Raw genomic sequence first — 23,782 nt, forward strand, 5'->3', positions numbered from 1 at the left:
TCTCTCCCTGCAACCCCCTACATCCCCATCACCCTCTGCCTCCGCCTGCATTCCGCAGTCACCCTCTGCCTCTCCTTGCCTTCCGTTGCCACCATCTGCATCCCCCTGCTTTACTCTGTCATCCTCTGCCTCTCTCTGTCACCCGCTGCCATGTGGCATATTCTAAACTTGGGTTGGGGTGAAGGAAGGGGGGCCCAAATTATATTGTTGCACCTGGGCCCACCAATCACAAGTTCTGCCACTGTGGGAGCGTGTGGGAGCAATTGAATGCATTGCTCAAAACAGAACATACAGATTTGCCCGTCTGACACTAGCCTAAGGGTGTGTACACACGGTGAGATCCTTGCTATGCCGATTTTTACTTGCGATTTCCCTTGAACTCCCTGGAGCCCAGATAGCACAGATTTTGACTAACTTTTCTTGAGATCTGTACTATGTGTGCTTACGATTTTGGCTTATGTGAGATTTTGGCTTATGTGAGATGTCATTAACATGTGAGATGAACTAGATAGTACACCGATCTAGCATGGATTGACTTGCCTGCACAGTCTATCTTTTCTTGCGATGACGACCTGGTGGGACCGCGCATCGGGATGACTTTCACCTTGCGATCTGCACTAACTTTTCTTGCGATTTTGACTATATAGTCAAAATCGAAAGAAAATATCTCACCGTGTGTACACACCCTAAGTTTACTACATGAAATATGCCTTGAGAGCTGTTATACACAATATAGGTCCTTATTAGCCAACAGATCTAGTAGTGGAAAAGTGAGCCAGTGGAGAAGTTGCCTATGGTAACCAATCAGTGTTGAGGTAACATTTATAAAGTGCATTCTATAAAATTATACGTAGCAGCTGATTGGTTGCCATGGGCAACTTCTCCACTGGCTCACTTCTCCACACTGTTCACTGCTTCATGAATAGTGTACAGTAGGCTATCGTACTTCTATCTCTTATCAGGAGACACAAAGAGAGACATATTTAAAGTAAATATCCCTGTACTTCATTTTTCTTAATCATGGGAATGAAGCAGGAAATACTATACTCACCACACCCAAAGTGACTGCATCTCCTAGGTCAGGCTGCATGTGATTACTCCATTCACGCCCCTTACCTGGAATCAGCAAGTGACAGGTGATTGTGGTTGCAGGTGCAGCACTCTTTCAGGTGGTGCAGAGGAAACAAGTTACATCTTAGAAGACAGACGCCACCTGCACTCATGGGTTAGTAATATGCTTATATGACCTGACTGGCTTTATTCCTAACTTTGCCCTTTTCTATTAGTGACTGCGTTGCTTCACAGGAAGGTTCCCTATGTGTAAAGGCACAGCTTTAAGGCTAAAGTCATGACTGATGTAGTCCTTTTGTAGCCTATACACAGATTTAGGCCAAATCTCAGTTTTATATATGAGAAAGGACTAATGCTATTTCTGTATTTTAGTATACTCTGTAATGCTTTTTTTTTTTTTTTGTACAAGTGTTGAAAAACCAGCATACTTGACTGCACGGGTAATAGGGAAGGTCAGAATAAAATTATTCCAGCATACTCGGCACTAGGGGAAATAAATTTGACAGCAGGGATATATATATATATATATATATACATATATATATATATATATATATATATATATCACTATACTATACTATCCCTTTAAACCTGGACACTGGATTAGACAGGTTCTGTGGCTGATAACAACCAGATGAAATACAGGCTTGAAGTCAGCCAGCCACAGAACCTGTGTAATTCATGAGTGTCTCACTTTGACAGGGATAGTATGGTAATGGGCACTTTTATTTGATGCCATAAACAAAACTGAATTACAGTGTGTCCGTACGCTGTTGTGGAACTAATATTCTGATATATTTAAGAAACGTAATGTTACTCTATATTACCATAATTGCTATTACAGTTCTGTTACAGCATATAGATCATGTGTGCTTTGTTTGTAAGGGAAATAATCCATAGCATGGGGTTTTGTTATTTCTGCTTTAGTTTACTTGCTGTGTGTCTGTATCCACCCCAACACCCACTTTAGTCCACGGCTGCGGCTTCTCTCTGTCTATAGTGGCGGTGCCTGTGGGGTACATACACTGCGAATTATCTCCAATGCAACTCCTCAGGTTTCATGTGCTATATTATGCTATTATATAGATAGATAGTATGTCAGGGACGATTGTTTGACTCCTACATTGCAAGACCAGTTTGTATTGTAAAGATCACATGCTAGCCCAATGAATGGATGTGTAACACCAGAGCCGGCCATAGGCATAGGCAAACTAGGCAATTGCCTAGGGCATTTGATATGCCTAGGGGCATCAGCAGCTTCTGCTGATTAAAGTGATATGTGGCATGCCTATATTCTGTGTGTACCATTTCATATGCAGATACAGCCACAGTCTCACACAGTATATAGGCATGCTGCATATCATTTTAATCAGCAGAAGCTGCTTGTGCATCCTAGCCACATAGCAATGCAAATAAGATGCATTTTCATCACAAAAAAGGTGCCCGACGTTAGCATTGAGGCAAGATTTATGAGGACAAATCTGTATCCAAGCAGAGGCAGAGGTCACAGTGTTAGTGGCAGTGTGAGTGCTGTGTGCATGTTAGTGGGTTGGTTGTGCAGTAGTGTTCGGAATATGTGTAAGGAGCATTATGTGTGTCATGTAAAAATGCATTAATAATGTGCAACATATCTGTAAAGGGCATTATGTGTATAAGGGCATTAATAATGTGCGGCATATGTGTAACAGGGTAGTACTGTATGTGTGTCATTATGTGTATAGGGGCACTAATAATGTGCAGCAAATGTGTAGGGGGCACTATGTGTGTCATGTGTATAAGGGCATTAATAATGTGTGGCATATGTGTAAGGAACATTATGTGTAAAAGGGCATTAATAAAGGTTGTCATAATGTGTAAGGTGCATTATGTTTATAAGGACATTAATGTGTCTCATATGTGTAAGGGGCATTACTGTGTGGAATTGTGTATAAATGCATTTCTAATGTGTGGCATTATGTGTATAAGGTGCTCTACTATGTGGCGTTGCATATAGAAAGGGCACTACTGTGTCGTCTAATGTGAATAAAGAGCAATAGGGTGTGGTGTAATGTGAATAAGGAGCAATTCAGTGTGATGTAATGTGAATAAGGGGCTCTACTGTGAGGAGTAACGTTTATAAGGTAAAGTGATACTACTGTGGGATGTAATATGAATTATGGACACTATCGCATGATCAAATGTGAATAAAGTTGCCGTACTGTGTGGCGTAAATGGAATTGGGGTTACCACTGTGTGGCCATGCCCCTTGGCAGCAAAAATACACCCCTTTTTGGGCTGTGCGCCAAATGTGCGAACTGTTCCTATTTAAAATATAGGTGGTACAAACACCAAAATAAGGACTGCTATGGGTGAGGGGTGATGGTGCTGGTAAAGAGATGCAAGGTCAGAGGCGGAACCAGCGGTTGTGCTAGGGGGCACCAGCCAAAATCTTGCCTAGGGCATCATATTGGTTAGGGCCGGCTCTGTGTAACACTCACCGTATTATGTCAGTGTATGTAATACGTAAACATTTACAGAAAAAGAACTCACCGCGAATGGTGGAAAGGGAATATCTAAATGATAGTGTGACCACACTTCTGCAAGTACAGTATGTAGATAAATTGTTGCATTTTAGCGCTTTACAATCCCCAATTACTGTATGTGCAGGGTGATTTTTTTTTGTTTGTTTGTTTTCTTTTTCCTCCCCTAAAGCAATACTGTACTGTATGTACTGTTTGTATATATGTATACTGTATGTACTGTAGTACATTTAATGTATTTGTATATACATAGCACATTAGTATTTTGTTGGAAGGCAGCGGTTCAATATCAATTCTAGAAATCATATGCTTGTTCCCTGCTTTGCTTAGTAAGTACTGTTTTGTTATGTGAGTTATTTACTTTCAAGACAGAACATCACTATACCTGATCCTCCTTGCTGGTGTATTATGCAAGGGGAGGGTGTGACTACAGCTATAGGAGATCCTGCAGCTGCTGTGGGGCTTGGCAGTATACAGTAGATGGCAGTGTTCCAGAGGGGAAAATGTGCCTTGGTACAGACAGTGACTGCAGCAAGGTAGTGTTGTGGGTAACAATGATAATATAAAGATGCTAATATATATAAAATCTTAGACTCCTGTAACAAGTTCTTACTTTTGCAAGTACTGTAGCTCTCTGTCCTTGTGGATATTGAATGGAGATGGAGATTGTGGCAGCTACGGTTTTAAGATGAAGTGGGTCCATCACATTGCTGTAGAGCCTCGATCCTTCTAGTTGTGCTGTGGCATTATACAAACATTGGAAGGGGGGGGGGGGGGGGGGGGGAATCATACTTTGGAGAGAGATAGTGTACAGAGATAAAGTACCAGCCAATCAGTTTCTGCCATTTTACAGGCTTTGTTTGAAAAATGCATTTTTGCAAGTGCATCTTTTATCTAATTGTAAAGCGCAACGGAATATCCTGCGCTATATAAGAGACAGTTAATAAATAATGCAGTGGCACTGTGAAAATGTGCAAATGTCGCATTCACAAGAATCTGTACAGAGACGCCACCCAGCTACATCTCTAATCTGCTGATTGCGTACCAGGCGCACCATCGAACTTCAGAGCATCCCTGTGGTTGTTCCGAGCGTCCATCGGATCTAAGCCGCCAGTACCAGTTAAGTCTGTGCCTTAGGGGGTTTTTTTTATTGTTAAATAGTTTTTAAAGGGGAAGAGAACAGATTCCTATGTTTCTTGAACTTAAGTATTTTTTTTTTATTAACATCTGTATTCATTGTATTGAGACGTCAGTATTTATTAATAACTATATTTTTCAGACCCCGTCTCATGTATATGATACAGATGTATCCACGTACACCTATCATCAAATCTCACCAAGAAGTCCCATATAATGCAACTAACTCTGAACCAGTTTTGTACTGAAGGGGGGTCATTCCCAGTTGATCGTAGCTGTGCTAAATTTAGCACAGCTACGATCATCTTCCCTGACATGCGGGGGGACGCCCAGCACAGGGCTAGTCCACCCCGCATATCAGTCCGCCGCCCCCCCCCCCTGCAGAAGTGCAAAGGCATCGCACAGCGGCGATGCCTTTGCACTTCAAGAGTAGCTCCCGGCCAGCGCAACTTTAGCGTGCTGGCCGGGAGCTACTCATTGCTCCCCGGCCCGAAGGGGCTGCGTGTTACATCGCGCAGCCGCTGCGGCCCATCCCCAGTTCAGTCCGGCTACGCCTGCGTTGGCTGGACTGCACCCACAAAACGGCGGGCAAGCGCCGCCGTTCCGCCCCATCCCACCCAGCGATCGCCTCTGCCTGTCAGTCAGGCAGAGGCAATTGCATCCCTGCTACGGACTTCGGCCGTCTGGCAAGCGCCGGCTCACTACGACGCTGGTGCATGCGCAGTAGGGACCCGTTCGTTCTGCTGTGTTAAAAAGCAGCAAGCGAACGGGTCAGAATGACCCCCAATGTGTCTTAAAGTGTGTACACATGGTGCAAAATTTCTTTCGATTTTTGCTATATAGTCAAAATCGTAAGAAAATATAGTGCATATAGCACCGTGTGTATAGTCCTTGCGATGCCGATGCGCGGTCCCGCGGGATCGGCATCGCAAGGAAAAATAGACTGTGTAGGCAGCCTTAGACCCCTTTCAGACATGCATCAATATCATTGGTTAATGCACGTAAATGAGCACCAAGCCCGGGTTCGTGACCCTTCTACCGACAAAGGTTATGGAGCTAAGACCCGGGAATTTGCCAACATGCTAGATCCGGCAATTTCCTAGGTCTGATGTCTGAAAAGGGTATAAGTTGCATCTCTAATGCGACAAAGTACAATGCGTGAGCGCCCTGAACACTGTTGATGGCATTACATGCTGCAGCTGTGTGTGACTTGGATGCTACCCCGGGTAAAAATAAATTCTATAAGTGAGCCGCACCATCCTTCGTGCTTGAAGCGTTGTGCAACTTTTATACCAATTCCATTGCAACGAGGATACTTGCCCTAAGAGCCCAGTAGTCTAAGTGACTTAGGGCAGGATATACTAAGGGTAAATGTACTAATGATAATGTACCAGCTTTGGAGGTTTGTCACATTCCCGATATGTACTGTATCGAGCTCCGGAAAGCCAAATTTTGCAGCGCTTGTACTGTACCTGATAGGCAACGTCATCTATAGATGGTGTTGGCTATAGAAGCCTGTGAAATTTTTGCCATAGAATCCCCCTGAGAGGCTTGCGAAGGATCCCTCTCTGACCCCACTGCAGCGTGCGTAGTACTCCCAGGTCATAATCCCGGAAGTCCTCACAATGCAAAGAACAACTCTTATTGGAAGAGCTGTCCCTTGCATTTTTATTTGCATTTATTCATGCATACAGCATTAATAAATGGCTCTATGTATGCGATAAGTGGCAAGATGTGTCAATTTCGAATATACAGATACTACTGTTTCGCCTGGGGTAAAGCTGGCGGTTATACTACCCTTGCAGAGTTGGCCTTATCTTGAACAAAGTGTGCAAAATACAATGTTATTTATAATTATTAATCTTTTTGAGCAGGGCACATTTTACCCTTGTGTTTTTTTATTAACGTGAAATGTGCCCAAACTTTTCAACACAAGTCGTTGGGCAAAAGTTGACCACTGGGGGCACTGTTGGATTAAATCCTGTTTGACATTTAATTTTACCTTGATTTGCATTAAAACAATTGTCAATCCAAAATCAGGAGGCATGCTATTACATACACATGCAACTGTGGTTCTGTGTGTAGAATTACTTTTGTGCATATACAGTATGTTGCTGTATAGGGCAGTATGGACGGTGAAATGGTTAGCATTACTGCCTTTCAGATCTGAGGTCATGGGTTCAATTCCCACAATGGCCCTAACAGTGTGGAATTTGTATATTCTCCCCATGCGTGCGTGGGTTTCCTCCCACATTCCAAAAATATAATGGTAGGTTTATTGGTTCCTGACAAAATTAACCTCTGTGTAAGTGTGTGCATGTGTAAATTGAAGACTAGATGAGCCAAGTGTTTCTTATCTGCCATTAAATTATATAACTTAAATATATGGAACATGACAACAGATCGAAGGCAACACATATAACAATCAAACCAACAAAATCACTTGTTCAGCGGAAATGAGTCCTCTTCTAATCCAAGTTTTTCTCCAGAGGCAATTGAAATAAAAGAAAAAAAAACAGAAAATAAAACTGTGTAATGTCTTTCAACATAAAATCTTTCTCAATTAGAGTAGTATTCAGGAGACTAGATGCACGTCAAAGGAATTCAGCGTACCAAAACTCACTTCATAGAGCGGGTATGCTGAACTTGTAAAGGTTTCTTTGCAAATGAGATGACCTTATAGTTAGAAATGTAGGGACAGAAATTGGACGTGGACAGAAATGAGGTAAAATGTACAATAAAGATATATAAGGGACACGTTCCACTTGCGTTCCACCAATCCCGGAAGTGAGATTATTAATAGAGTAAAACACGTTAATATACGGAATAAATATGCAGATCAGGTGAAACAGCAATAGTGGGTCAATAAAAACATTGGTGATCTTTCATATGAGCACTAAAGGGTAACACACAAATGGATGACAGTTCCCATAATGAGGAACATTGTATTCACAAATGGAAGTCACAATACAAATAAATAGATCAAAGAAAACTAAATCACAGTGGATCTATTAAAAAATGTGGGTATCGTAATCTTAGCAAGAATTTATGTATAAAATTTATATATGAAATTTGTGTATAAATTCTGAATCCTGATAAGAGAATATAGTGTATATATGAATCAGGCAGGACCTCTAGATCCATTATCTTAATGTCAACTTTATTTAAAACAAGAAAAGTTTTTTTAGAAAAAACATTTTAACTCAAAATCTGAGTTAAGTAATTCTGGTGTTTGGGTACCCAGTCTGAAGATCCACTGCATTTCGGCACGTGCCAAATTTCCCTCTATATCACAATCTTTCCAATTAGATTTAATGTGTTGTATTCCAACAAATTTAGTAACATCCTTTGTTGAGCAGTTATGTTTTATTTTAAAATGTTCAGATAAAGTGTGACTAATGAATCCTTTATTTATATTGCGTGTATGCTCTGCTATGCGAGTTTTTAAAGCTCTACTCGTCTTCCCTATATAGTGTATGCCACACTAACATTCTATCAAATATATAACGTTTGTGGTGTGACACGTAATGAAATCCTTAATTTGGTACGTCATTCCATTTACCTCAAAACTGGTATATTTTAAAGTTTTTGAGACAATTGCTCTGTATACCACACATGTTCCACATCGATGGAATCCTTTACTCCTTATAGGATTCCCATTTTCCTGTGGTAAAGAACTGCGAACCAAATTGTTTCTAAAATTATTGGCTTTTTTTATAAATAAAAGATGATTTTTGGGGTATTATATCCCTTCCCTTAATCGAAGGTGCCAATGTTGTTTTTTAATAATTTGTTCATGGCGTCTATAGTCTATTCCAAAATCAGATATGAATGAACATTCCATATCTTGTTTTTTAGTGGCTTTTCCCTTGTTACCATTCAGTATTGTCTATCTCTTCCACTTCTTTCTTCGCTTTTTCAATGATATTTTTGGTACAACCTTTTTTAATGAACTTATTTTCCATAATCTTACTTTGTTCCTTTTAAAGTGCAACCCTTCACTGCAATTCCTTTTGAGTCTCAGTAATTGTCCTTTCGGAATGCCTTTTAACCAATTAGGGTGGTGTTGGCTATTAAATGGTATAAAGCTATTTCAATCTGTGGGTTTAGTTTGAATACTATTCATTTATATATATATATATATATATATATATATACTTGTGCATTAACCCCGGCACTCACTAAATCCACAGCGGGATATGGCTTGCTCCTGTGCCTTCCCCATCCGCAGGTCCCCCTCCGGTATGTATAATCAGAGAAATAAAGAGGCGGCACTCGGAGACTTGCAAATTCAGAGTGTATTCACAGCAAGTGACATCAAATGATGTCACTTGCTGTGAATACACTCTGAATTTGCAAGTCTCCGAGTGCCGCCTCTTTATTTCTCTGATTATATATATATATATATATAGTTAGATCCAAAAAGTTAACACTATTTTTACTAGAACAAAAAGTGAGTTTTATATTCTTTTTATTGGAGTTGAGGTGGTTGCAAAAGATGTCTAGCTCCTCACTTGAACCTTTCCAGACAAACAGGATGTCATTAAAGTCTATGTTTCTATGTAAGAAGAAAATAAACTCCCTAACAATGTCGGTATGTATTTCTTAACAATACATTATCAAAAAAGTTGACTGACAAGTTGACTTAAAACAGAAATTCTAAGAATTCCATCCCTCATTCCAATTTCATTCATTTTCCATTTTACTCCTATCCATTTACTCCATTTCCTGATGTAAGACTTTGGCTTTGAGGTGATATAGGTAAGTTTTACTAAAGGGCATGTGGACCACCACTTTAATAAGTTGTTGGGAAGACACTGTTGGCAGTATGTTTCCCATTTTATGTTAGCTTGTGTATAGGCACTGCTTCCTTGTAATTGGCATAGCATATTTTCAGTTATCTACATTGTATTGAGGATAGTAAGTGATCTATCTCTCTTTCTCTCTCTCTCTCTCTCTCTCTCTCTCTCTCTCTCTCTCTCTCTCTCTCTCTCATTCATATATATATATATATATATATATATATGTGTGAGGTTTTTTTTAATTATTATTATTATTACATATTCCTTTTATCATGTACAATAGTTGGAAAGGGTACACCCATTACAAATTGTGGACATACTGTACGAAATATCTGTTGGATGTAAAAAGAAACTGAAAAAATCCATTACAAGATTGCTAAAAAAGATAGTGGAGGAATAGGGCATACCTGGATAAACAGGTCATCAAAGGGTACTGTAGTTCATTAGCCAGTCACATGACGCTCACATCCTACCATGGGTTTCTCTCTTTAAACCGGTACACCTGTTGCTTCGGAGACACCCAGCTGATCATGATAAATCTTACCATGTGGCTGGAACATTGAAAGGGGGAAGAGACTTTCAATTATTCCCTTTTTACCATTGGGGTTGTCCATTTTAAATTTTCCTACACTTTGTACACATGACCTAACACAACATTTCTTAAAATACTCACAAATATAGTCCCTAAAGATTTTCCAAATAAAACAATAATCTAGATATGCAGCATGGAGTTTATTGACCTTTTGTAACTGCTTAATTTATTTTATCTTTTTCTTAATTTTTCCATAGCTGGGACCGTTGGGAAAATGAACAGATGTCTATTCTGGATCTTAGGAGCTTCTGTCCTTGTCCTTGTTATTACGAGATTCTCATACGTTTACTATGCCAAACTGGATGCTTACATGTTCATGGACATAGTTGGGAAGCACATAAAAGGCAATAGATCAGAAGAAACACTCGATAAGGGTAAGGATATAGCACCTGTTGTAAGCACATCAAAACCGCTGACTGGTATGTGGACAGTGAACGCTATTGGTCGTTTAGGTAACTTAATGGGGGAATATGCAACGCTGTATGCCCTTGCAAAGATGAATGGTCATCAAGCTTATATCTTGCCAGGAATGCACAGTCAGCTGTCGAAGATCTTCAAAATTAGATTGCCTGTGCTTCATCAGGATGTCATTAATCGCATCAAATGGAGACGATATGGGCTACACGATTGGATGTCTGATGAATACCGAAACATTCAGGGAGAATATATTAGCTTGGGTGGTTATCCTTGTTCATACACTTTTTACCATCACATAAAAGATGAGATTCTTCAAGAATTTACCTTCCATGACTTTATCAAAGAAGAGTCTAACGCCTATCTTGCCAAAGTGAGAGGAGACCGGAAAAATGTCACCTTTGTAGGTATTCACGTTCGTAGAGGAGACTACGTGCATGTCATGCCAAACACATGGAAAGGAGTAATCGCCGACAAAGGATACTTGCAGAAAGCCATGGACTACTTCCGAAATAAGTATGAAAACCCACTATTTGTAGTGACCAGTAATGGCATGGATTGGTGCAAAGAGAATATAAATAATTCACTAGGAGATGTTCACTTTGCTGGTGATGGCCAAGAAGGCTCCCCGGGGCGTGACTTTGCCCTCTTGGCACATTGTAACCACACCATCATGACCATAGGGACATTTGGTATTTGGGTTGGATACTTGGTGGGAGGTGAAACCATCTACCTAACAAACTACACTTTGCCAGATTCTCCTTTCCTTAGACTTTTTAAATATGAAGCTGCTTTTCTGCCAGAATGGATCGGAATACCAGCTGATCTCTCCCCACTTCTGAATAAACAAAACCCTTGATGAATGCTTCAAGGGTCCCATGAATTTTAATGAGGCCAAAGACCATATTAGTAAAGAACTTTCTTAAAAAAAGTCTTCACAATTTAATGTAAAATAATTGCCCACCATGTATTTATTGCAATGCCATGTGAGTTGTTAAAAGATAACTACATAGTTTTGTATTTTTTTCATGACTTCTCTCATCTTGAAGGACCCTTTAACTACCAACTGTTTTATAGTAAAGAAATGAAAACCAAAACAAATTTGGTGTGCGGAAATTTTAAGCACTAAATGCCCTTTTATCCTACAGAAATTATTAAATGTATACATTTAATCAATATGTTTAGTGGAACTTGGATAGGTGTGGAATAGGTCCATGGTATACTGTAAACTGGCATCATTCATAATCAATATCATGTTGACCAGTAAACAATACAGACATATACATAATTTTAGGAAGATTACTGTTCCTATTTATTGCTTTGGTTACGTCAAAGACTTCGGAAGAATTGCAGTGCAGAGAATCAACATGATTAGCCCTACTATACATTAAATATAACTCACAAGGGCAACTCTGGCGCTAATCGCTCTCCCTGTGAGCTACATCCCTTGGGTGTCGTCGAAAACTTTTGCAATTGTGAAAAACTCCTCCTGAGAATCTGACACTGCGCATGTGAGTAGTGTAAAATTTGGGAGCCAGACCGAGGCTGCAGGAGAGGCATCACAAGATCCTTCTCCTACAGATATGCCTCCAAAGCCATAAAGCAGTTGTTGCCATCTGAAAATGGCGTTAACCAAAGTTTTGTACATAGGGGTCAGACTGCCGTCCCCTTTGACATTAAGGGGGTCTATGATCTGAAGCGGTAGTTAGCCTGCCTCTAGCTGGAGATTTCTGTGAAATCTCCTTCATTAGGCTGTTGTTACAAAGCCGGGATACATATAATTATGCAGCAGAAACTGCAGTTCACCGACTTTTATTGGCTAGTAAATCTGTAATTGTTTCTCTATAGAAACGTTTAGTATAATGTTATTAATGCAGGGTCAACTAGTATTCTGTTTGTGCATAATAGTCGGTGTGTGTGTGTGTGTGTGTGTGTGTATATATATATATATATATATATATATATATATATATTTCTGTTGTAATGAAGGAAGTCACCGAGTGTATGTCTCTTGTCAATCGTTGACAGTTAGAGGGTTTATTGTGCAATAAAACTTACAGTTGTGGAAGCTCGCAGCCTGTATCATACAGCAACAGAAATGTAGAGGCAACGGGTGCCCCTTGTTATCTTCTACCATAATTTTCATTAATCTTGTAAACCCCAATCTCACTCTTTATGACTGGCTAGTTTGCACCCTAACAACAGAAATCAGTTTTATGTTTTCTATGTTAACTTCACCTAGAACTTAAAAAAAAAAAAAATTCTAAATCTAAGATCTATAATTTATAACTTTTTTTCTTTCAGTGCTGCAGCTTTTATTTGTAGAAAATTTGTATTGTATCTTTTTTTTAAGATGGGCATTAGGGAGGAAAAGAATAGACATGTTTACAAACAAAACAAATGACTCAATGTTATTGCCTTGTTTCCACAAGTATGCACCTATCCATACTTAATTTCTTGTTAAAATGGAGGTAGATACAGGGTCTGGAGTCGAGGTATATATTTCTTATAATCAACCTAAACTCATAACCAAATAAAAAAAATATTTAATATAACATGACATGAAGGTGGTTTGGGACTAGATATATAAAACTAAATGGCAGGGTGCCTTCCCAATAAGATACTGTAAATGTCAAAAACTTTGACATTTGAAAATGCATAACTCCTTTTGGTTGTAATGAAGCTGTCCTGTATTAAAGCATGGTTACCTTCATTTCAGGATGCGCAGAAAAGATGTATCAAACCTTGGAGAGAGATAAAGTACCAACCAATCAGCTCCTAGCTGTAATTTTTCAAACACTGCCTGTAAAATGGCAGTTAGGAGCTGATTGGTTGGTACATCTCCTCCAGGCCCCTTTCCTCATGCTTTAATACAAAACTGCTTCATTACAACCCCAAGGAGTTTCACCTCTTTTTTTTCTTTTCTAGTAATATATTTCACATGTATGTATTAATTTATACTACTTAATGGGTTAATGTGAGAACATGCTAATAGTTTATTAAAACTCTTTAAGAGCAGAGAATAGTTGGCTAGTAAAATGTTTGTTAAGTGAATGACTCTTTTGTCGTTGCTCAATGACCTAAGGCTGTTGAGAGAAGGTCACCGAGTTTTGCTCATTATGGGATTATTACATTTAAAAAAAAAAAAGTGGTTTATTTTATGTCTGTCCAATTCTGCTGGTGGTGTGAGAGAGGGTTTATTGCAAAGTATGCCACTTACTGTGAATACTGACCACCAATCCTCTATAACGCTACTATTTAAATAATTGCACGAGTTGCCTATGCACAGTAGATGCAGCTATTTTGACAATCCAGCCAATCACTTTGCAGAGAATCGGTGACATCACTGGTGCGCTTGTAGCCTAGTGAATTGATAAGCTGCATTCTTCTGAACAATGGTATCGGCTTCCACTTTCCTTGTTCCATCTGTGTAAAAAACCATAAGGTAATAAAATCCTATATAGTTTTAAGGATACATGTAAGTGTTTAAAATGAATGAGTCATGCTAACTAAGCACAATGTCTAAAGTAACCATTTACTGGTGTTTGTACATGTGTGTGTGTCATGGGTTTATGGATCTTCATACGATTCTTGGATTTTGGGCAGTAATTTAGTAATGTCCCTTTTTTTTCAACGTTAATGCAGCTTCATTGCTGGAAAAGTCTACTTTAAATGATATTAGGCAAGGGCGTATTAAGAGAGAAGGAGGTCCGTGTGCAGACTCCATCTGGGACCCCTCCTCTGAGCACTAGGATCACCAGAGTCTACTGCGTATGCACACTTCTCTGGGAAAATGGTGGTGTGGCCATTTTCCTAGAGATTCTCCTTCTGCGCAAAACACCAGGAAAATGGCCACTGTGCTATTTTCCCAGTGACTTGTATGGCGCTGCTGCCGGTGACATGGGACTCTGGAGAGATATGGATTGAAAAAATGGTTGCGGGGTGTGTATTGTGGGCCCGTGTGTAACACACACACTTCACCCATTTATAGATATGTCACTATTACTAGAGGATTAACTATTGCTCATACTAGTCAGATAAGTTAGTATAGAAATGCTATTCAGATTGCCTGATAGCAGGTGGAGTAACTCAGGTTTTTTTTTTGTTTCCTCCTTCCTTAACCACAATATAGACCATAGAATAACTTTGGGGGTGAAAAAAAAAAGTCCAGCATCTGCAACATTAGGGGCATATTCATTATTATGTTTATTGCACTAATTCGAAAAATCGGGTCTAGAACAATAAAAGATGAAGGGTAGTCGATAGGAGCCCTTCCCTGCGATGTGTTAAAGTGAAGTAATTGCTAATGCTGTCACGTCTTCTTCGGAACCCCAGTGTGGTTCTGTGCATGCGTGGTCAGCGAGCGGAGTGCCGGGGAGGGAACCTGCACATCCCTCCACCTGGTAATCTCTGCAGAGTGTGACCTATAAGATACAACGCCTAAAGGTGTCTGAAAATGACGTTGGCTAATTTCACCAAGCTCCAGAATGCACTTGGCAAATTTCACAGCTAAATAGCTCCCATTGAAACTTATGGGGTTTTTAATAGCCAACTTTTTTCTGAATTGATAGGCTCCAAAAACATGATAAAAATAAATTTAAAAAAGAAAATCATGTAATTTGGATTTATTTACATGCAATCCACACCCAGTTTTTTTTGTGTTTTTTTTTTTTTTTTTTTTTTTTTTTTAAATCCGAGTCCCGAACTGACAACAGACCTGATTAGCAACTTGGTTCCACTTGGAAACCAAAAGTGACCCAGAACTGGGACTCAAATAAACGGGTTATGGTCGTTAGGTCGACACAACTTAGGTTGACACTCATTAGGTCAACCACTGAAGGTCGACAATACCATTAGGTCGACATGTCCGTTAGGACCCTTTTACATGTGGCCTTAAATCTCACCCACAGATTGTGCAAATAACTAAATCACACTACCATTGGCACATTGTGGGGGAATGTAATACGGTGTGAGAATCAGGAAGTGCGAGATTTTGTTAGAGTTCTCCTGTTATTTTTCATGGCAATATCAAGTTGATCTTGCCATGTAAATGATTGCGACTTTAAAAAACAGGAGAACTCTTGCAAAATCTCTCACTTCCCACTTCTCACACCCTATTACATTCCCCCTATATGTATGAAACTTCCCATAAGAACTCAAGATGCAGCATATCTTGAGTTCATAGGGTTGCTCTAATGTCAATGGTGCAGCCGATGTCCAATAGATGTTGCTCATTTGTGCTCACATCGGTGGATACACGCTGCGGCTGGTGGGCATGTCAATAGGACGCCACTGACGACGGCATTAAAATGCAGGAGCAGCTGTGACAAAAGCTGCAGCCGCTACTGATACTCCGTCTATCTCTGAATTGGGCAATTTATTAGCATACGTTGAAGGTTTCTGGTGGTTTCCTTTCTCATACATAAGAAAAATTCTTCCCAACAATGTCATATATATAATACCTTTATTTCTAATTAGGCCTTAAAACATTTACGTATATACTTGCAATAGTTATTAGACTCTATTTCATGATCACCAACATGCATATTAGGTCCAATAGTTAGTCACCTTTACATTTAGAAGAAATTTGTTTGAGGTTTTCTTTTTTCTTTTTTTTTTAAGGGCTATAGAAAAAAAAAATAAAGCCCTTTTTTATTAGAAAAAAAGTTATAGGCTGCACCCACTTATGTTTTTAATACATTTTCTAATGCTAGTAAAAAAAATAAAGACCTAACGGCAATGTTACGTAATTTACAGCATTAAAAGACTCGTCAAATGCATTTACAAAATGCATGTGGCTAGAAGTTGTTGTAAAAAAAAAGAAAAAAGTTGTCTTCTTTTTGTTTGTTTTTTTACAGTGTGTCGTGTTTACAGAAGACTTACCACATGGTTTTTAAATCGGAAGACTGTTTCTATAAAAACTGATTTTTGTAAAAAAAAAAAAAAAATAGTAAAAAAAAATAGGGATCATTATTTACAAAATTATGGTTATTTATAACGGTCATTTTATTATAAAGTATTTGTTTTATTTATAAAAGTGATCAATTTATAGCAATCAATAAATATGTATATTTTCTTATTCAAGTGAATTCCTGGGTTTCATTGAATGTGAGTTGAGCAAGGATTTTCAGAATTGTGCCACAAAACGTCACTGTACTTCTGTGTTGCAGGTGGTATTTAACTATGTCTTCCCAGTTCTACCTCACTGTTGTCCCATCTCCATTCTTGGACAATAAATTTCTTGGAAGTGTAAAGCAAAAACAGACCTGCAAGACTATTGCCGTAAATTGGCAGCGCTGTGTAGTGGCCAAAATATGGGAAATTTTACTATATGTAAGTTCTATTCATTTATTGTAGATGTTAAATCCCAGCGGCCGTGCTCTCTATGCAGGAATGTTTTAGGATTACATCGTCTTTATTTCCTTAATTGTCCCCACCAAATAATAAAAATATTAATAATACCTAGTTTAGCAAAAAAGATGTATTAACCTGGAGAAGGCATAAGGAAGTGATAAACCGATGATACTGATAAGTGCAAGGTGATAAACGCACCAGCCAGTCAGCTCCAATATGTAAATTGACAGGTAGGAGTTGACTGGCTGGTGCATTTATCACCTTGCACCTATCACTGCTTAAGATAAGATAAGAATAATTTATTGTCACTATAACATAAACATGTATAGCAAAATTACATGCAGTTCTCATATCATGTACACTAGATAAAATACATCACATAAAATTTAGCAAAGTTGAGAATTCAAGCTAACAATCACAGAAGGGAAAAAACTATTCCTTAACCCAGTGGTACGACATCTTAAACACCTATAACGTCTACCCGATGGCAAAAGGGAAAAAAGCATGTTACTGGGGTGACCCCTATCTCAGGGACGTGCAGGCAGGGGAGGCAGTGCCTCCCCTGTGATTAATTAGTAAAATAATACATAGAAGATACTTATGACACATATTAATGTCATAAGTATCTTCTTGATGCAATCCCATATTTTTTATTGTGTAAAATTACTTTGAGAGGCACTGATAGCAGTGCCTCCCATACATAACAGGAACGGGAGAGAGCGGGGGCGGAGCCTAGCACTGGGCTTTAAAAGCCCATTGAAAAACTGTGGGAAAGCGGCACTGAAAAAAGTGCCTCGCTGACAGGGACACCACCCCCGTGTCAGCGAGGCAGCTGTGATTGGACTGCGGATCCACTGCTGGATCCGCTTGTCCAATCACCCAGACGCAGCGGGAGGCGGAAGTTGGGACGGGAGCAGCGGTGCGTCTGCGGTGACTGCTGCTCTCCCCTGTCATGCTCCGCCGGCTCCGTCCCCCCACTCCCGCTTACAGGCACCAGACGTCTCTCTCCTCTGGGCGGCTCTCACCACCTGGAAGTGTCCGCCGGCTCCGTCCCCCCCCTCCCGCTCACAGGCACCAGACATCTCTCTCCTCTGGGCGGCTCTTAGCTGGATGTGTCCGGCGGCTACGTCCTCCCATCCCGCTGACTTGTGCGGCTCTCCCCTGTCCTTCTCCGGCGGCTCTGTCCGCACACAGCAGCAGGCAGGTTTTTCTTTTTTTTTTTTTTCCTCTCTCTCTCTCTCTCTCTCTCTCTCTCTCTCTCTTAATATGTAAAAAGGGGGACTGTCTGCTGTAATGTGTAAAAAGGGGGACTGGCTGCCGTAATGTGTAAAAAGTGGACGCTGTTTGCCGTAATGTGTAAAAAGGGGGGCGCTGTCTGCCGTAATGTGTAAAATAGGGCGCGCTGTATGCCGTAATGTGTAAAAAGGGCACGCTGTCTGCCGTAATGTGTAAAAAGAGCACGCTGTCTGCTGTTATGTGTAAAAAGGGGACGCTGTCTGCTGTAATGTGTATAAAAGGGCGCGCTGTCTGCCGTAATGTGTAAAAAGGCCACGCTGTCTGCCGTAATGTGTATAAAAGGGCGCGCTGTCTGCCGTAATGTGTAAAAAGGGCACGCTGTCTGCCATAATTTGTTCTCTCTCTCTCTCTCTTTTTCCCCCCTCCTGTGGGTTGAAATTTTTATGTGTAGCTTACTTATTTTCCAGGTAATGGATTCTACTGGACAAGTAGACGTGATCGGCGTGGGATGTAGGTAAGTAATCTCTCTCATTTTTACAGGTACCCCTACCCTATTGGATTCTACATGGACAAGTGGACGTGACCGGCGTGGGATGTAGGTAAGTATGTGTGAGTGTTTACGTGTGTTATAATAAAATTTTTCTGTCACGGTGTGTGTGTTGTGTTTTTATTTGGGTATTTTTTTTGTTGTAGAACTACAGGTACCAGCAGACCCTTTATTTCCACGCATGCTGGTACTTGAGGTTCTCCAAGTACGAGCAAGCAGGGGAGGCTTGCTGGCCCTTGTAGTTCCACAACAAAAAACAATATTCTTTTTTTACACACATGGCTAACAGCCCGGCACCCACCGCCCAGGGGTGCTGGGGACAGCCTCGGGCTTCACCCCTGGCCCTTGGGTGCCTGGAGGGGAGGACCCCCTTGATTTAAGGGGTCCCCACTCCTCCAGGGAACCCCGGTTAGAGGTGACTAGTTGGGGGGGTAATGCTACGGCCGCAGAGACCTACATAAATGTGTCCCCCGGCTGTGGCATTATGTCCCTGGCTAGTGGAGCAGGTGATGGTTTTAAAAATACGGGGGACCCCTACATCTTTTATCCCCCGTATTTTTGGAACCAGGACCGGACTAAGAGCCCGGTGCTGGTTGTCTAAATACGGGGAACCCCTGTCCAATTTTTTCCCCAGTATTTAAACAACCAGGACCGGCTCAAAGAGCCCGAGGCTGGTTATACTTAGGAGGGGGTACCTCACGCATTTTTTTTTACATCAAGTTACTGGAAGCCCTGGACAACAAAACTGCATTCATGTCCTCCTCCCACTCCCTTCCCAGTCCCAAACACTCATTTAAATTTTTTTATGATGAGCAGGCAGGCAGCGGGCATTGGCGGCATCGGACTGATATGCAAATTAGTGGCGGAGGGCTGGGTCAGTTGATGGTGGCCGAGTATGTAAGCCATTGGCTCAGCGGACATTATGGTAGTGCCTCACCAGCCACTGACCTCACCGCACGCCACTGCCCTATCTTCAATCATCTTAGTTGCCTTCGACAGACTCCTTGCAGTGAGTACATCTGCCAACCTAGGCAACGATTGGCCAATGATCCTCTCTGCAGATTTGATCACTCTTTCCAAGGCAACAAGATCAGAACACTTTGGTCAGCAAGCTCTCAATCACGCAGCGGTAGAAATTAACAAGAGTTGATTGCTACAGACCTGCTGCTCGGAGCTTCTGTAGGAAAAAAAGACGCTGCTGAACCTTCCCAACCACTGACGTGATATGCAAAGACCATGATAAATCCTCTGTAAATTGAATCCCCAAAAATGTCACATCGGTAACCCTATCCACCTCCTCACCGTTCAGTATCAACGGACAGATGCTAGTTTTTTAGATTTCTTAAAATCTATCACAACCTCCCAAGTTTTCTTACCATTTAATAACAAGTTATTTTTTTATCCCCCACTCAGCGAGTCTTCTCACTTCCTCTCTATAACTACTCTCATCTCCGCCAGTTATCAAACCCACCAGAGTGGTATCATCCATAAACTTTATCACAGAGATTGTTTCTGAATTAGACTCACAGGGGTTTATTTACTAATATTCGTGTTTTTGCCGTTTTTAAGGGTGTTTGAACTCGAATGGTATCAGGTGCATTTTACTGCAACTTTTTGAATCCTGATACGGTCATTCACTAAGCTGCTGAGTTTTGCACATTCGTTTTTTCCGATGTCGATATGATTCGTAATGTCAGGCAGTGTTTTACGGGAGTGATGAGTAAAACACTGCCTGACAAAACACAAGGAATCCCGGCCGGATCTGTGAGATCCGTGCAGGGTTTCATTATGTACCATAAAATAAGAATTTACTTACCGATAATTCTATTTCTCGGAGTCCGTAGTGGATGCTGGGGTTCCTGAAAGGACCATGGGGAATAGCGGCTCCGCAGGAGACAGGGCACAAAAGTAAAGCTTTTACAGGTCAGGTGGTGTGTACTGGCTCCTCCCCCTATGACCCTCCTCCAGACTCCAGTTAGGTACTGTGCCCGGACGAGCGTACACAATAAGGGAGGATTTTGAATCCCGGGTAAGACTCATACCAGCCACACCAATCACACCGTACAACTTGTGATCTAAACCCAGTTAACAGTATGATAACAGAGGAGCCTCTGAAAGATGGCTTCCTAAACAATAACCCGAATTAGTTAACAATAACTATGTACAAGTATTGCAGATAATCCGCACTTGGGATGGGCGCCCAGCATCCACTACGGACTCCGAGAAATAGAATTATCGGTAAGTAAATTCTTATTTTCTCTATCGTCCTAAGTGGATGCTGGGGTTCCTGAAAGGACCATGGGGATTATACCAAAGCTCCCAAACGGGCGGGAGAGTGCGGATGACTCTGCAGCACCGAATGAGAGAACTCCAGGTCCTCCTTTGCCAGGGTATCAAATTTGTAAAAATTTACAAACGTGTTCTCCCCTGACCACGTAGCTGCTCGGCAGAGTTGTAATGCCGAGACCCCTCGGGCAGCCGCCCAAGATGAGCCCACCTTCCTTGCGGAATGGGCCTTAACAGATTTAGGCTGTGGCAGGCCTGCCACAGAATGTACAAGTTGAATTTTGTTACAAAACCAACGAGCAATCGACTGCTTAGAAGCAGGTGCACCCAACTTGTTGGGTGCATACAGTATAAACAGCGAGTCAGATTTTCTGACTCCAGCCGTCCTTTAAATGTATATTTTTAAGGCTCTGACAACGTCCAACAACTTGGAGTCCTTCAAGTCGTCTGTAGCCGCAGGCACTACAATAGGCTGGTTCAGGTGAAACGCTGATACCACCTTAGGGAGAAAATGCGGACGCGTCCGCAGCTCTGCCCTATGTCGAATGGAAAATTATATAAGGGCTTTTATAAGACAAAGCCGCCAGTTCAGATACTCTCCCAGCCGAAGCCAGGGCCAGTAACATAGTCACTTTCCATGTGAGATATTTCAAATCCACATTCTTTAGTGGTTCAAACCAATTGGATTTGAGGAAATCTAAAACTACATTTAGATCCCACGGTGCCACCTTAGGCACCACAGGAGGCTGTATATGCAGTACTCCTTTGATAAAAATCTGGACCTCAGGGACTGAGGCCAATTCTTTGTGGAAGAATATTGATAGGGCCGAAATTTGAACCTTAATAGATCCCAATTTGAGACCCATAGACAATCCTGATTGCAGGAAATGTAGGAAAACGACCCAGTTGAAATTCCTCCATCGGAGCACTCCGCTGCTCGCACCACGCAACATATTTTCGCCAAATACGGCGATAATGCTTCGCGGTGACTTCCTTCCTTGCCTTTATCAAGGTAGGAATGACTTCTTCTGGAATGCCTTTTCCTTTTAGGATCTGGCATTCAACGCCATGCCGTCAAACGCAGCCGCGGTAAGTCTTGAAAAAGACAAGGACCCTGCTGAAGCAGGTCCCTTCTCAGAAGTAGAGGCCACGGATCGTCCGTGACCATCTCTTGAAGTTCCGGGTACCAAGTCCTTCTTGGCCAATCCGGAGCCACTAGTCTTACTCCTCTTTGCCGTATAATCCTCAATACCTTTGGTATGAGAGGCACAGGAGGAAACACATATACCGACTGGTACACCCAAGGTGTTACCAGCGCGTCCACAGCTATTGCCTGCGGATCTCTTGACCTGGCGCAATACCTGTCCAGTGTTTTGTTGAGGCGAGACGCCATCATGTCCACCATTGGTTTTACCCAACGGTTTAATAGCATGTGGAAAACTTCTGGATGAAGTCCCCACTCTCCCGGGTGAAGGTCGTGTCTGCTGAGGAAGTCTGCTTCCCAGTTGTCCACGCCCGGGATGAATACTGCTGACAGTGCTATCACGTGATTCTCCGCCCAGCGAAGGATCCTGGCAGCTTCTGCCATTGCCCTCCTGCTTCTTGTGCCGCCCTGTCTGTTTACATGGGCGACTGCCGTGATGTTGTCCGACTGGATCAACACCGGTCTTCCTTGAAGCAGAGGTTCCGCCTGGCTTAGAGCATTGTAGATTGCTCTTAGTTCCAGAATGCTTATGTGAAGAGACTTCTTCAGGCTCGACCACACTCCCTGGAAATTTCTTCCCTGTGTGACTGCTCCCCAGCCTCTCAGGCTGGCATCCGTGGTCACCAGGATCCAATCCTGCATGCCGAATCTGCGGCCCTCCAATAGATGAGCCTCCTGCAACCACCACAGAAGGGATACCCTTGTCCTCAGCGACAGGGTTATCCGCAGGTGCATCTGAAGATGCGACCCTGACCATTTGTCCAACAGATCCCTTTGCATGGAATCTGCCGAAAGGGATTGCTTCGTAAGAAGCTACCATTTTTTCCCAGGACTCTTGTGCATTGATGTACAGACACCTTTCCTGGTTTTAGGAGGTTCCTGACCAGGTCAGATAACTCCTTGGCTTTTTCTTCGGGAAGAAAAACCTTTTTCTGAACTGTGTCCAGAATCATCCCCAGGAACAGCAGACGAGTTGTCGGCATTAATTGGGATTTTGGAATATTCAGAATCCATCCGTGCTGCTTTAGCACCTCTTGAGATAGTGCTAAACCCATCTCTAGCTGTTCTCTGGACCTTGCCCTTATTAGGAGATCGTCCAAGTATGGGATAATTAATACGCCTTTTCTTCGAAGAAGAAATATTATCTCGGCCATTACCTTTGTAAAGACCCGAGGTGCCGTGGACAAACCAAACGGCAGCGTCTGAAACTGATAGTGACAGTTTTGTACAACGAACCTGAGGTACCCCTGGTGTGAGGGGTAATTGGAACGTGGAGATACGCATCCTTGATGTCCAAGGATACCATAAAGTCCCCTTCTTCCAGGTTCGCTATCACTGCTCTGAGTGACTCCATCTTGAACTTGAACTTCTTTATGTATAGGTTCAAGGACTTCAGATTTAGAATAGGCCTTACCGAGCCATCCGGCTTCGGTACCACAAATAGAGTGGAATAATACCCCTTCCCTTGTTGTAGAAGAGGTACCTTGACTATCACCTGCTGAGAATACAGCTTGTGAATGGCTTCCAAAACCGTCTCCCTTTCTGAGGGGGACGTTGGTAAAGCAGACTTCAGGAAACGGCGAGGTGGCTCTGTCTCTAATTTCAACCTGTACCCCTGAG

At 41.6% G+C, this 23,782-nt stretch overlaps 1 protein-coding gene across 1 annotated transcript; it reads left to right on the forward strand.

Moving 5' to 3' along the window:
• The first annotated feature begins 1,085 nt into the window (after window positions 1-1,085).
• LOC134966070 (galactoside alpha-(1,2)-fucosyltransferase 2-like) lies at window positions 1,086-12,827 on the forward strand. The gene is made up of 2 exons (XM_063942535.1): window positions 1,086-1,225; window positions 10,319-12,827. Exons 1-2 carry the CDS (start codon window positions 1,222-1,224, stop codon window positions 11,392-11,394), a joined length of 1,080 nt encoding a protein of 359 aa, XP_063798605.1. The 5' UTR covers window positions 1,086-1,221; the 3' UTR covers window positions 11,395-12,827.
• Window positions 12,828-23,782: the final 10,955 nt, after the last annotated feature.

Source organism: Pseudophryne corroboree, chromosome 10 (assembly GCF_028390025.1).
Source record: "Pseudophryne corroboree isolate aPseCor3 chromosome 10, aPseCor3.hap2, whole genome shotgun sequence".
Classification (NCBI taxonomy): Eukaryota; Metazoa; Chordata; class Amphibia; order Anura; family Myobatrachidae; genus Pseudophryne; species Pseudophryne corroboree.